This window comes from Amblyomma mixtum, chromosome 4, assembly GCF_055824585.1.
Source record: "Amblyomma mixtum isolate Tamu chromosome 4, ASM5582458v1, whole genome shotgun sequence".
Lineage (NCBI taxonomy): Eukaryota > Metazoa > Arthropoda > Arachnida > Ixodida > Ixodidae > Amblyomma > Amblyomma mixtum.
The window spans coordinates 6,575,959-6,587,951 of record NC_143015.1 but is presented as its reverse complement, the minus strand read 5'-3'; the positions used below and the strand labels follow the sequence as shown (position 1 = coordinate 6,587,951).

General features: G+C 49.1%; 1 protein-coding gene across 1 annotated transcript; it reads left to right on the top strand.

Annotated features, from left to right (window-relative positions):
* The first annotated feature begins 218 nt into the window (after positions 1-218).
* Positions 219-11,247, top strand: LOC149345560 (prolyl 4-hydroxylase subunit alpha-2-like). The gene is made up of 2 exons (XM_089586114.1): positions 219-1,247; positions 10,743-11,247. The coding sequence occupies exons 1-2, from the start codon at positions 249-251 to the stop codon at positions 11,232-11,234; spliced, it is 1,491 nt and encodes a 496-aa protein (XP_089442240.1). The 5' UTR covers positions 219-248; the 3' UTR covers positions 11,235-11,247.
* The last annotated feature ends 746 nt before the right edge of the window (positions 11,248-11,993 follow it).

Here is an 11,993-nt window from a genome sequence, read left to right as displayed (position 1 = left end):
AAAATCTCGGAGTTTTTTTTTTTTAATTATTATTATTCTCGCCAAAATGTTCTTTGTTATTTCACTTCAATTATTCTTCTGTCGTTTTTCATGAATACATTTTTCAAATTTCACGTTTAATCCTATGAAAATTTTCTTATGTATACCACTACACCTTGGCCAATCCCCCCACGTGGGTATGTGCCATTATAATGAGGTGAAGAAGAAGAAGAAGAAGAAGAAACAGAAAAGTTCCAGCGCATGGAGACATGTTGCTTCCACTGCGCAGCGCAATCTTCATTACGGCGGAGCTGCACGTAGCCTTGTGCTACTCGGACCTGTTCACTTCCACGCAGGACATGCAAAAGTCCATCGACACCGAAAGCACCTCGCTTGAGGACGGCCGATTCTTTCTCCTTCTGCAAGAGCACCACCTGTACGAGGCAGAGGCTCTCCATGAAAAGCTCCAGGACGTTGCGCGGCGACGACGCGGGCCCGAGGTATTGCGAGTATTCCTTTCCGTTAGCCGCCTTGCAGTCTTCCACGTATACTGGTCGGTCTGGAAAGAGCGTCCCGCCTTAAGACGCCTTCGCTCGGCTTTCAGTTCACCTTCCTTGCGGAAGCATTGGCCTGCGGACAGTGACGTCACCGGAGCGGCCGCCGGGATTTGCAAGCTCCAGCAGGTCTACGACATTCCAGCGACAAAGATGGCGGCCATGAAGTCTCGTCTGCTACCGGCCGCTTCGCCCGAAGACCTCAAGGAAGTGGCAAGGGGTTGCTCCACGGTGGGACCGTTCGGCAACACGTCAGCCTGGTCCCGTGCTGTGTTAGCGATAGCTTCTGCTCTCGACAGCGGCAGACCCCGCAAACTGGAGTTGGGTCTTCGCTGGCTGCTGGACAACGACGAGCGATGGCCGCTGCTGCGAAGGTCGAGAAGGTCCAAGCGGCCGCTTCGCTACCCTGCTCCGCCGAAGTCGGACGTTGGTGAATATAAATCCGTGTGCGTTCAGGAGGGAGATCTGAGGCCATCTAGCCGCGAATTGTTCTGCACAATGTCTACGAACTACGGAGACCCTCGTCTCATCCTGCAGCCGTTCAAGATCGAAGTGCTGTCATTGCAACCACGCATCGTAGTCTTCCCAGGCTTTCTCACTTTGGCGGAAGTGAATTACATCCGAGCTGGAGCGCGCGAGGGATTCACACGGGCCGCCATCTACTCACCCACGAATGCGGTGGCGGGTTCTACCAGTTGGAAACGTATTAGCAAGGTGAGACAGAGAAAGGGCGCTACATTATTAGTCTGAGAAACAGTATTAGTATTAGAAAAATAGTAGTATTAGAAAAATAGAGCGCTCTTGTTATTGTGGGTTGAACTGGCTAGCAACCATGCGTCTTGTATGGGCGCTCTCTCATTTGGGGAGATTTTTCATCCTGATTTGGACTATTCAGACACACCAGATCGACCAGATCAGAAATTCAAGGGGCACACTTTGACTGTCTGAAGTGCGTAGAGGCGAAAGCGTTTTCCGCACCACTTTGACTGCCTCTGTGGCACTGGTGACGTCACCATTGGAGAACGTCATACATAGGTAGTAATTACTAAGTGATGACAAATTACTAATTAATGACTGATTACTGGCTAATGAATAAATACTAATTAACTGCTAATTAACGGCGCTTAAAGAGCTTCGCCTTTAGGAGTAGGACTCGACAGCGTGTTGTAGCGCTGCCAGAGATTCCAAAGAACGTCACCCGGCGCGGTGGCTCAGTGGTAAGGTGCTCGTCTACCGAGCTGGAGTACCCGGGGTCGAACCCGGCCGCGGCTGCCGCGTTTCGATGGAGGCGAAACGCAAGAGGCGCACGTGTTGTGTGCGATGTCAGTGCACGTTAAAGATCCCCAGGTAGTCGAAATTATTCCGGAGACCTCCACTACGGCACCTCTTTCTCTCTTCCTTCTTTCACTCCCACCTTCCTCTCTTCCCTTACGGCGCGGTTCAGGTGTCCGCCGAGGTATGTGAGACAGATACTGCGCCATTTCCTTCCCTCAAAAACCAATTTACCGTTACCACCCGTTCGGCGCGATGCCTTGCCGGTTGGAAACACCTTTGATCACAACTCTTTTCGAGGAAAGGAAATGGCGCAGTAATTCTCTGTCATCTCGGTGAACATTCGAAACGCACCGTACAGGAAATGGGGAAGTGTTAGCTGAAGAAGAAAGAGAAACAATGGTAAGGAAGAAAAAGAAAATTGTATTTGAGGGAATAAAATTACGCAGTAACTGTCTTGCATAACTCGGTGGAAACTCGTCATCCGTTTGTAGAGAAAGGGAGGAAGTGGGAGTGGAAGAAGAAAGAGGGGCCGTAATGAAGAAAATGAAAATTTTATTTGAAGAAAGGAAATTACGCAGTAGCTGTCTCACATATCTCGGTGGACACCCGTCATCCGTTTGATGACGTCAGCTGCGCTCGTCGATGAGTCACACCGTTAGGCTTAGCGCCGCAGCGGTGTGGCAAGGTCTTCAATGCACTGAAAATTGCCCAAAATTCCGCGCACTTTAACAAATCTGGTGTCCACGGATGCCGCTTAGGTAGCCGGAGACGATGGCGTCAAGCTAGCTTGGAAAAAGAGTTGAGGACCGCGAAAAAGAGCCATCATTGGCAGAGCCCACGTGGCGTGTGACCGCTCCAGCTGTCGATCACGGCGTTCCCCCCTTGAGTGCAGTTGGTGGTGGTGGTGAAGACATTAGCAAGGGACAGGAGGTATGTTTGGATCAGCCCATAAGGAACCGATCCTTGCAAGCACTAGGAGGAGGTCCCTAGAAAGGATCAACAAGCCGACTAAGGCTTGTTGATCCTGTAAGTCGTGGCAGCCGAGCAGGGTCGCCTCCCAGTCCTCCCGGGTTGGGTTCGGGACGGGGGGAATAGCTGGTTTGGAGGGGCAGGCCCACACCATGTGATAGGTGTCCGAAGACAACGCACCATAGTGCGGGCAGCTGCCATCAAAGAAGGGATCAAGATGTTTTAGTGCTGGCGGACATAGCAATGTATGGATGATGAGGCGGAGAAGGAGCCGCTCATCAACCTTCTCGAAGCATTTATACATGGGCGAGGGTAAAGGCGATGGTTACATTGATAGTAGGTTGTAACATATTTTTTTTCCACTACGGCACCTCTTTCTCTCTTCCTTCTTTCACTCCCACCTTCCTCTCTTCCCTTACGGCGCGGTTCAGGTGTCCGCCGAGGTATGTGAGACAGATACTGCGGAAAGTATAGACCGAATTAGTCAGGTTTTTGATCGGGTGGGGAGGAGAAAACAACCCGGTGAGAGCGCGCGGGCGACTGTCTGCTGCCTCGTTTCCTGCAAACCCCTGATGAGCAGGGCCCATATAAGGTAACGGTGCGCGGGGTCCGTATCCCGTAGGCAATTTTGGTGGATTCAGTAGGCTAGGAAGGGAGTGGAGCCTTGTTAGACGTTAGCAGCCGCGACCCCTTCTGCTTGTGTTGCACTGCGGCTCTCAAGGGGAGGCCGTTAACTGTGTTGCTGTTGTGAACTACCGCGACCGTGTATCATCCCCCATGGTGAGGGCACGATGCGCCCACGTGGTATACACCTGTATTGTTGCCATATGTCGGGCTAGGGCTTCCGCTCGTGCCAGACGCCGACCATTATGGCCTTCGTATGACATGTTCTTTGGAAGAGGTCCCACATGGAGGGCGCGTCTCCACAGTTCTGGGATGTGACACCTGTATTTCATGGGAGTGGTGTGTTGGATGTGGAGTCGAGCAAGATGGTGGTGACTCGACTCCGTTAGCGACACTGGTTTGTAAGGTGCGCCTCCCAGAATTCCGCAAAGTATTCACCACCCCAAGGGCCATAAGCCGGCCGTTTGAGGTGATGGGGAGGCAAGGGATGTTCAACAATTTTGTTGTTGTTGTGACTGAGAAAAAGATGAAAAGGAAAGTGCACGGGCCTGCCGACTGGCTCGCCGAGCAACCACCGCTGCCAGGTGCAGATAGAGGAGAGTTGAAAGATAAGAGGAAAGAGTGAAAGAAGAGACGCGCGTCGCAACAACCGCGTCCGCCGAATGCGTAAAGGGCGTCCTATTTTTATGATTATTTAAAACAGCGCAAAAGACAGGGACACAGATAGAAAAGACACACACCGCTGTGTGTGTCTTTTCTATCTGTGTCCCTGTCTTTTGCGCTGTTTTAATCATGGTTCACCAACTAGCCTGCACGTCTACCCTTGCAAGCTTCATCCTATTCTTGTTTCGGTAGGCGGAGATAAAGGGACGAATAGAGAATTCTACTGGTTGCGAAGCCAGCAGAGCTTATCTGCTCACTCCAGCCAGGCTTCGAACCCTACTTCGGAGGGAACTTTTATTTCAGTGCGCAGCTCTTTGGGTCCCGTTTCTGCGTTCCGCGGTTTTGCCGCCACCGTTCTAACCCGTGGTGGACACCTTAGTCGCGCTTTAAGCTGCGAAACCTATGGAATAACTGCTCTCTTAGAAAGAGTAGACACGTCAATCGGGCTTTAAGCTAAGTGGCGGTAGCGAAAATGTGCGCTGCATACGTTGGTATTGGCAACGTTGAGCCTATTTGGTTTTCTTTCACTCCCACCCTCCTCTCTTTCCTTGCGGCGCGGTTCAGGTGTCCACCGAGATATGTGAGACTGACACCTCTCCTTTCCTTTCCTTAAAAAAAACCAATTTACCTATTTGGGACAGAAAGATTTCGCTGGAGCCATAGTCAGTCGGCGTTCATTGTTTTCATTGGCGTTGTCAGTGTTTTACACTCCGATCATTTTAAGGAAAGAATGTACGCATAACTAGCTCTCTGGGTCAGTGGATGCCTTAATCGCGTTATAGGTACGTGGGGTGATGAGAGAGAGAGATGTGGGCTGGATGCGTTAGCGCTGACAACGGTGAGTGAACTCTCGCGATCAACCATTAACTGCAACCTCTCAGGGAGGTAGTGAGAATTATGAGCTGGGTTGGATACCTCTCGCCAGGTGCATCCTACTCCAGGGCAATGAGTTTACCGATCAGACCCGCGCGCTCTCTCCCCGGGTACTCACCTTTGCTCTGGAAGCCACTCCGAGCCCACCCAATCTCTAATTACATTCAAGGACATCACTACTTATTGTAAGGGCAGTCATTTTCGCTCTCCGGAACCCTGTAAGGGTCCCCCGAGATGGAGAGCAGAGGGAGGGCTCCTTCTCAAAATTTTATGCGAAGCATATTAACGTAGGTTTCGGGCCTTCGCGCGGCGCCCGACGGTGGCCACCATTGACCTTCAAGTAGGTCACGTGACATGACGTCACGTGATGACGTCACACCGTCTGTAGATGGGGCCTCATATCGCGCCGTCGGTCGCCACCCGGCGGTGGCCACCATTGATCTTGAAGTGAGATCACATGATGTGACGTCACGTGATGACGTCACACCGGCTGCAGATGGGGCCTCATATCGCGCCGTCGGACGTCGCCCGGCGGAGGCCTCCACGCTTCGGTTCGCGCCGTCGCGCGCGACGCGGCGGCGGCGCCACCATCGCTGCATCACGTGATATGTGACGTCACGCCAGGGATGAAGCGGCGCGCGCCCGCCGTCGCGTCAGTCTCTGTGCCCGCAACCGCGCCAGCGTCTTTGCGCCGGGCGCGTATGCGGTCAAGATGCCTCCAAACGCTAAGGACGTTAATAATAAGAATGCAAAACGAAGGCTGCTTCGCATCCACTGGGCTTAACCTTGATAAGCCTCCAACTTTTTTATAAATAGAATGCTGTGCTCGGCAGTCTTGAAGCACTTCAACTCAGAATCTGATGGCGGCTTCAGCCTGTGTGGAGCGACGTTCCAGGACGTCTTCCAGGTGGCCTGGGTCTTTCGTTCGAATCCCCAGCCTTGCCAACCTTCCTTGTCCCGCCCTTCCAGGGACGCCTGAGAGGCGTCGCTGCTCAGCTGCCATTACGTGCAGTCCCAACGGACTTTGATCGCCGGGGTGCGGGGGCTGTTAAACCCAATTGGAGCTCTTGAATAGGAACTCCACCTCTATGTGTGAGGACCTGGGCCTATACGTCCTTGGCCAAACACCTCCTTCTGCACAATAGTCAATAAATGTTTACTGGCACCACCCCTGCCATCCCTTCCTTAGCGCCCTAGCGGTTATGTAACTTCTGTTGATGGAGCGCTCGGGTACTGTGGACTCACTGAAAAAACTTCCAGTGACTCTAGGATAACGAGCCAAAGCACCGTAGTTCGCGAACGCGGCCGCGGCGGCCGGGTTTACATGGAGGCGAAGTGAAAAAGGCTCCCATGTGCAGTACCATGTAACTGCAAGTTAAAGATTCCCAGGTGGTCGAAATTACTCCGGAGACCTCCAATACGGCATATTTTCCTTCCTTCTCTCACACCCCTTTCCTTGCGCCGATGTTGACGTGTACCAACGGGATGTGAGACGTAATGCGCCGTTTCCTTTCTGCGAAAATCAATTTTCAGTTTATATTTATGGAGCAAAAGCTCCGCCTCGGCTCATCATATCGAAGAAGTTGGTGCAATAGCATCGTCCTCCTCTAACTACGCCAGCCGGAGTTGAGACCAAGGCGGAAAAAAAAGGTGGGGAGAAGACTATTGCTGCAGGCATTTTCAACTATTTTGATGACTACGTGATCTGTAGTACTCAATATACTGTAGCGCAGCAAAAGACGAGGACACAAGAGACGAGAAACGAACAGCACGAGCGCTAACTTCCAACAAATTTTATTCTCCTGAGGCATCACATTTATACGCCAGAAAACAGTAATCACATGTGCGAACAGTATCAATTCCTTAGAAACCCGAGCTCTTTATCTGAGAGGAGAATGGAAGGTGTGCTTACACACGCGCATCCTGACCTATTTATCTTTTCGGCTTCAATGATTTCGCGCGTTACCCTTTCTCTGCTTTTTCCTATTACCCGACATTTATCAAAGAAAGGCTTACAGGTTTCTTGAGTTGCATGCGAGAATGTGGTCAACGAGCGATCCGCCTTGCTCGTTTCTGACGTTGCGAGCGTGTTCCATTAGGCGCTCGTTCAGACATCTCCCCGTCTGGCCGATATAGTGTTTCCCGCATGACAAGGGTATCTTATACACAACACCTTCATCGCACGTGACGTATGGCTTCTGGTGCCTAGTTGTGCATCCGCACGCTTTGTTTGTGTTGGGTTTTCCCAGTTTGCACAACGTTGCAAGTTTTTTCGGCGCCGAGAACACGACGGTCGCATTCGCTCGTTGACCAATTCTTTTCAAATTGTGGGAAATCTTGTGAAGATAAGGCAATACAACAAGGTTTTTTCGTTCACGAGGAACCGCGTTTGGGTGACAGCGATTTTCTAGTTTCGTTTTCTTAACAAGTTTTTCGGCAACAGATACTTGAACATGGGAGGGGTACCCGGCATTAGTCAGCCTCTTGGACTGCTCTTGAAAACTATCGGTCATCATGTGCGGACAAGATTTCTGGAGAGCATTTTGAAAACATAAATTGACAATACCTCTTTTTACCAGTTTTGAATGAGCGGAGTGATATGGCAGCATCGGCTTGTTGCTACGCGGCTGGTAGGCCCAGCATATGTGATGAGTGTGAAAGGTGAAGTTAATATCTAAAAATCTAATGGAGTTATTGATGGGTAATTCGCATGTTAAAACAAGCGGTTTAAAATGTTCTTTCATGATAGTTAAAATGCTATGAGCCTTTGGCTTAAGTGAGCCGTTGTCACACTTAACAAGAATAAAAAAATCATCAACAAATCTAAAGACCTTGATTACGTCCAAGCTGTCTAAGTGGCTGGAAACAGCCTTGTCAAGTTTGGATAAAAACAGATTACTCAGAATCGGCGCTATGCACGACCCGATGCATATCCCTTCTTTCTGAAGGTAGGGTTTTCCTTCCCAGTTAATGAACGTTGACTGCAAGTAAATAGCTAAAATTTCTGAAAAACTGCTCGCCGACACACCCGCCGCGTTCTGGAAAGCGACACACCCGAACTCATCTATGTACTCCTCTACACCACACAGCACCTTGTCGTTCGGCAGCGAGTAATATAGATCCTTAACATCCACAGAAAATGCAACAATGCTGTCATCAGAGCGCGACCGAACGAAGTCTAAAATTTCGTCAGATTTCTTAACCATAAAAGGGTCGTCGAGAGGTAAAAGGTTAAGTTTGCTTTGTAAGTACATTGAAACTGTTTTTTGCCATGTGCCAGTTTCAGAAATGATCACCCTGAATGGTGTTTCCGGTTTATGGGTTTTTGCACTGAAAAACACGTCTAAAAAATCTTTTCGTGCATCGCCTATTTCTTTAGCCAGCTTGGTAAGGTTTAACTTGTTGCATAGCTTCTTCGCTTTAGCTTTTACTTTAGACATCATTACTTCGTTGCGGCAGTTAAATACAGAGGACACGGCTTCGTCAGCCTTGGATTTGTAAAGTTCACAGGATAGAATAGCAAAACCACCTTCTTTATCAGCAGGCAGCACGACCAGGTCCTGCTCCGCACAACTCAGCCGTCAGCTGCACAACTACTTGCGATGGTACGCCAAGTGTCGCAGCGTGCAACGCAACTAGATCACGACCGCTGCATCCCAGAAGGAGTCGACGTTTTGCAATGCTCAAAGCCAGGATCTTCCAAGCTACCCCTGAAGCGCGTCGAGTCCTTCATCAAGGAACAGGACCTGGTCGTGCTGCCTGCTGATAAAGAAGGTGGTTTTGCTATTCTATCCTGTGAACTTTACAAATCCAAGGCTGACGAAGCCGTGTCCTCTGTATTTAACTGCCGCAACGAAGTAATGATGTCTAAAGTAAAAGCTAAAGCGAAGAAGCTATGCAACAAGTTAAACCTTACCAAGCTGGCTAAAGAAATAGGCGATGCACGAAAAGATTTTTTAGACGTGTTTTTCAGTGCAAAAACCCATAAACCGGAAATACCATTCAGGGTGATCATTTCTGAAACTGGCACATGGCAAAAAACAGTTTCAATGTACTTACAAAGCAAACTTAACCTTTTACCTCTCGACGACCCTTTTATGGTTAAGAAATCTGACGAAATTTTAGACTTCGTTTGGTCGCGCTCTGATGACAGCATTGTTGCATTTTCTGTGGATGTTAAGGATCTATATTACTCGCTGCCGAACGACAAGGTGCTGTGTGGTGTAGAGGAGTACATAGATGAGTTCGGGTGTGTCGCTTTCCAGAACGCGGCGGGTGTGTCGGCGAGCAGTTTTTCAGAAATTTTAGCTATTTACTTGCAGTCAACGTTCATTAACTGGGAAGGAAAACCCTACCTTCAGAAAGAAGGGATATGCATCGGGTCGTGCATAGCGCCGATTCTGAGTAATCTGTTTTTATCCAAACTTGACAAGGCTGTTTCCAGCCACTTAGACAGCTTGGACGTAATCAAGGTCTTTAGATTTGTTGATGATTTTTTTATTCTTGTTAAGTGTGACAACGGCTCACTTAAGCCAAAGGCTCATAGCAATTTAACTATCATGAAAGAACATTTTAAACCGCTTGTTTTAACATGCGAATTGCCCATCAATAACTCCATTAGATTTTTAGATATTAACTTCACCTTTCACACTCATCACATATGCTGGGCCTACCAGCCGCGTAGCAACAAGCCGATGCTGCCATATCACTCCGCTCATTCAAAACTGGTAAAAAGAGGTATTGTCAATTTATGTTTTCAAAATGCTCTCCAGAAATCTTGTCCGCACATGATGACCGATAGTTTTCAAGAGCAGTCCAAGAGGCTGACTAATGCCGGGTACCCCTCCCATGTTCAAGTATCTGTTGCCGAAAAACTTGTTAAGAAAATGAAACTAGAAAATCACTGTCACCCAAACGCGGTTCCTCGTGAACGAAAAAACCTTGTTGTATTGCCTTATCTTCACAAGATTTCCCACAATTTGAAAAGAATTGGTCAACGAGCGAATGCGACCGTCGTGTTCTCGGCGCCGAAAAAACTTGCAACGTTGTGCAGACTGGGAAAACCCAACACAAACAAAGCGCGCGGATGCACAACTAGGCACCAGAAGCCATACGTCACGTGCGATGAAGGTGTTGTGTATAAGATACCCTTGTCATGCGGGAAACACTATATCGGCCAGACGGGGAGATGTCTGAACGAGCGCCTAATGGAACACGCTCGCAACGTCAGAAACGGGCAAGGCGGATCGCTCGTTGACCACATTCTCGCATGCAACTCAAAAACCTGTAAGCCTTTCTTTGATAAATGTCGGGTAATAGGAAAAAGCAGAGAAAGGGTAACGCGCGAAATCATTGAAGCCGAAAAGATAAATAGGTCAGGATGCGCGTGTGTAAGCACACCTTCCATTCTCCTCTCAGATAAAGAGCTCGGGTTTCTAAGGAATTGATACTGTTCGCACATGTGATTACTGTTTTCTGGCGTATAAATGTGATGCTTCAGGAGAATAAAATTTGTTGGAAGTTAGCGCTCGTGCTGTTCGTTTCTCGTCTCTTGTGTCCTCGTCTTTTGCTGCGCTACAGTATATTGAAACTATGTACCAACAAGCCCAAAAAGCCACGCTACTGATCTGTAGTACTGCAGGCGGTCAGAGGCTGACATAATTGGTGCGATGTAGTCGCTATAAATCACCGCTGTCAAGTAAAACAGATTTGTTATATCAACTGGGACGAAATGTTCGCTTCATTAAAACGAAATTTCACATACATTGATTTTTGTTGGAATTTCGGGGGCAATTCTGATTGCAGGTATCGTCGTATTGTGACTGCGATCCTCTCCTTCAGCGCCTGAGTCGACGCATAGCCACGGCGACGCATCTCTCGCTGGAGTCGGCCGAGGCCTACGAGGTGGGCAACTACGGCCTCGGCGGTCACTACACGCCACACACGGACGCCAGAAGCTTCGAACAAGCTGCAGACCCATCCAGCGTCATTGACGGAGAGCGGTTGGCCACCTTTATGGCGTACCTCACGGACGTGGCGGCAGGTGGAGCCACCGCCTTCACTCTTCTGGGCATCGGGGTGAAGCCGCGTGTCGGTGACGCCCTCTTCTGGTACGGCTTGGAACCGTACGAGGGAAACGAGACCCCCAAGGACTCTTCTTTCTGGCACCAGAAGAGGAGGGTTGACCTGCGCACGAAGCACGTGGGGTGCCCCGTACTGTCTGGCTCCAAGTGGATCATGACTAAGTGGATCCGAGAGAGGACCAACGTGGTCGTCCGCTACAACACGCCCGGCTGAGCACATCCATGGGTGGGAGGAAACAATAATTTAAAACTGCTCGGGGACTATTTTCAACCCTGGATGATCGATAAAGCTAACTTTTTCTTCTCCCTACTTTGGTTGTTCAAACTGAATTTCGGTACGAAACACTGAGAGTTGCACAGCAGACGTTTTGGAGTAGGAAACATTCACGTTGTTTGTAGATGGATCTGGCGTCATCAAGACAGCGCATGCGCGGCCGCGAGATGTCCATAGCTTCGGACACCAAAGCTACACTCCATCTCACTGTTTTGTGCAGCATTGTGGGTATTACAGGGACCTTGGCCTACCAGAATAAAAAACTTTAGAGGCCCCTGCGGCGACCCACATTGGGAGAATGCGAGAGCATTTTTGTTGTGTTTTTATTGATATTTATTTCCAAAGGAAATCAATTTACAAGGCAAGTTTTGGGTCCACCACAATACTGTACACTATAAATGCGGTACGCGAAGACGAGTTACTGCGTTTATGAAATAAAAGTCGGATTCTGAACAGTTTCGGGACAAACAAAAATAAGCGTACACAATACACACATCCTACCAAAAAAAAAGAAAAACAGTACGCCATAACTCCATACATTCATCAGGAACGCGTCCATTGATGTCTCCATCCCACTGGTCGCCCCTTTTTTTCACTTTAGTCTGTTTGCCTCTTTTATGCGAAGCATTCTACTTTAGCTACCACTTCAGCCCTTCACCGTGGTTATGCGCCTCCAAATCACGTGATACATGACGTCAC

Bases quoted from the DNA above. Each gene is read 5' to 3' on its own strand.
- LOC149345560 (XM_089586114.1), top strand. From the start codon at position 249: ATGTTGCTTCCACTGCGCAGCGCAATCTTCATTACGGCGGAGCTGCAC. The intron at 1,248-10,742 runs GTGAGACAGAGA...TTCTGATTGCAG, and splicing joins GTTGGAAACGTATTAGCAAG to GTATCGTCGTATTGTGACTG.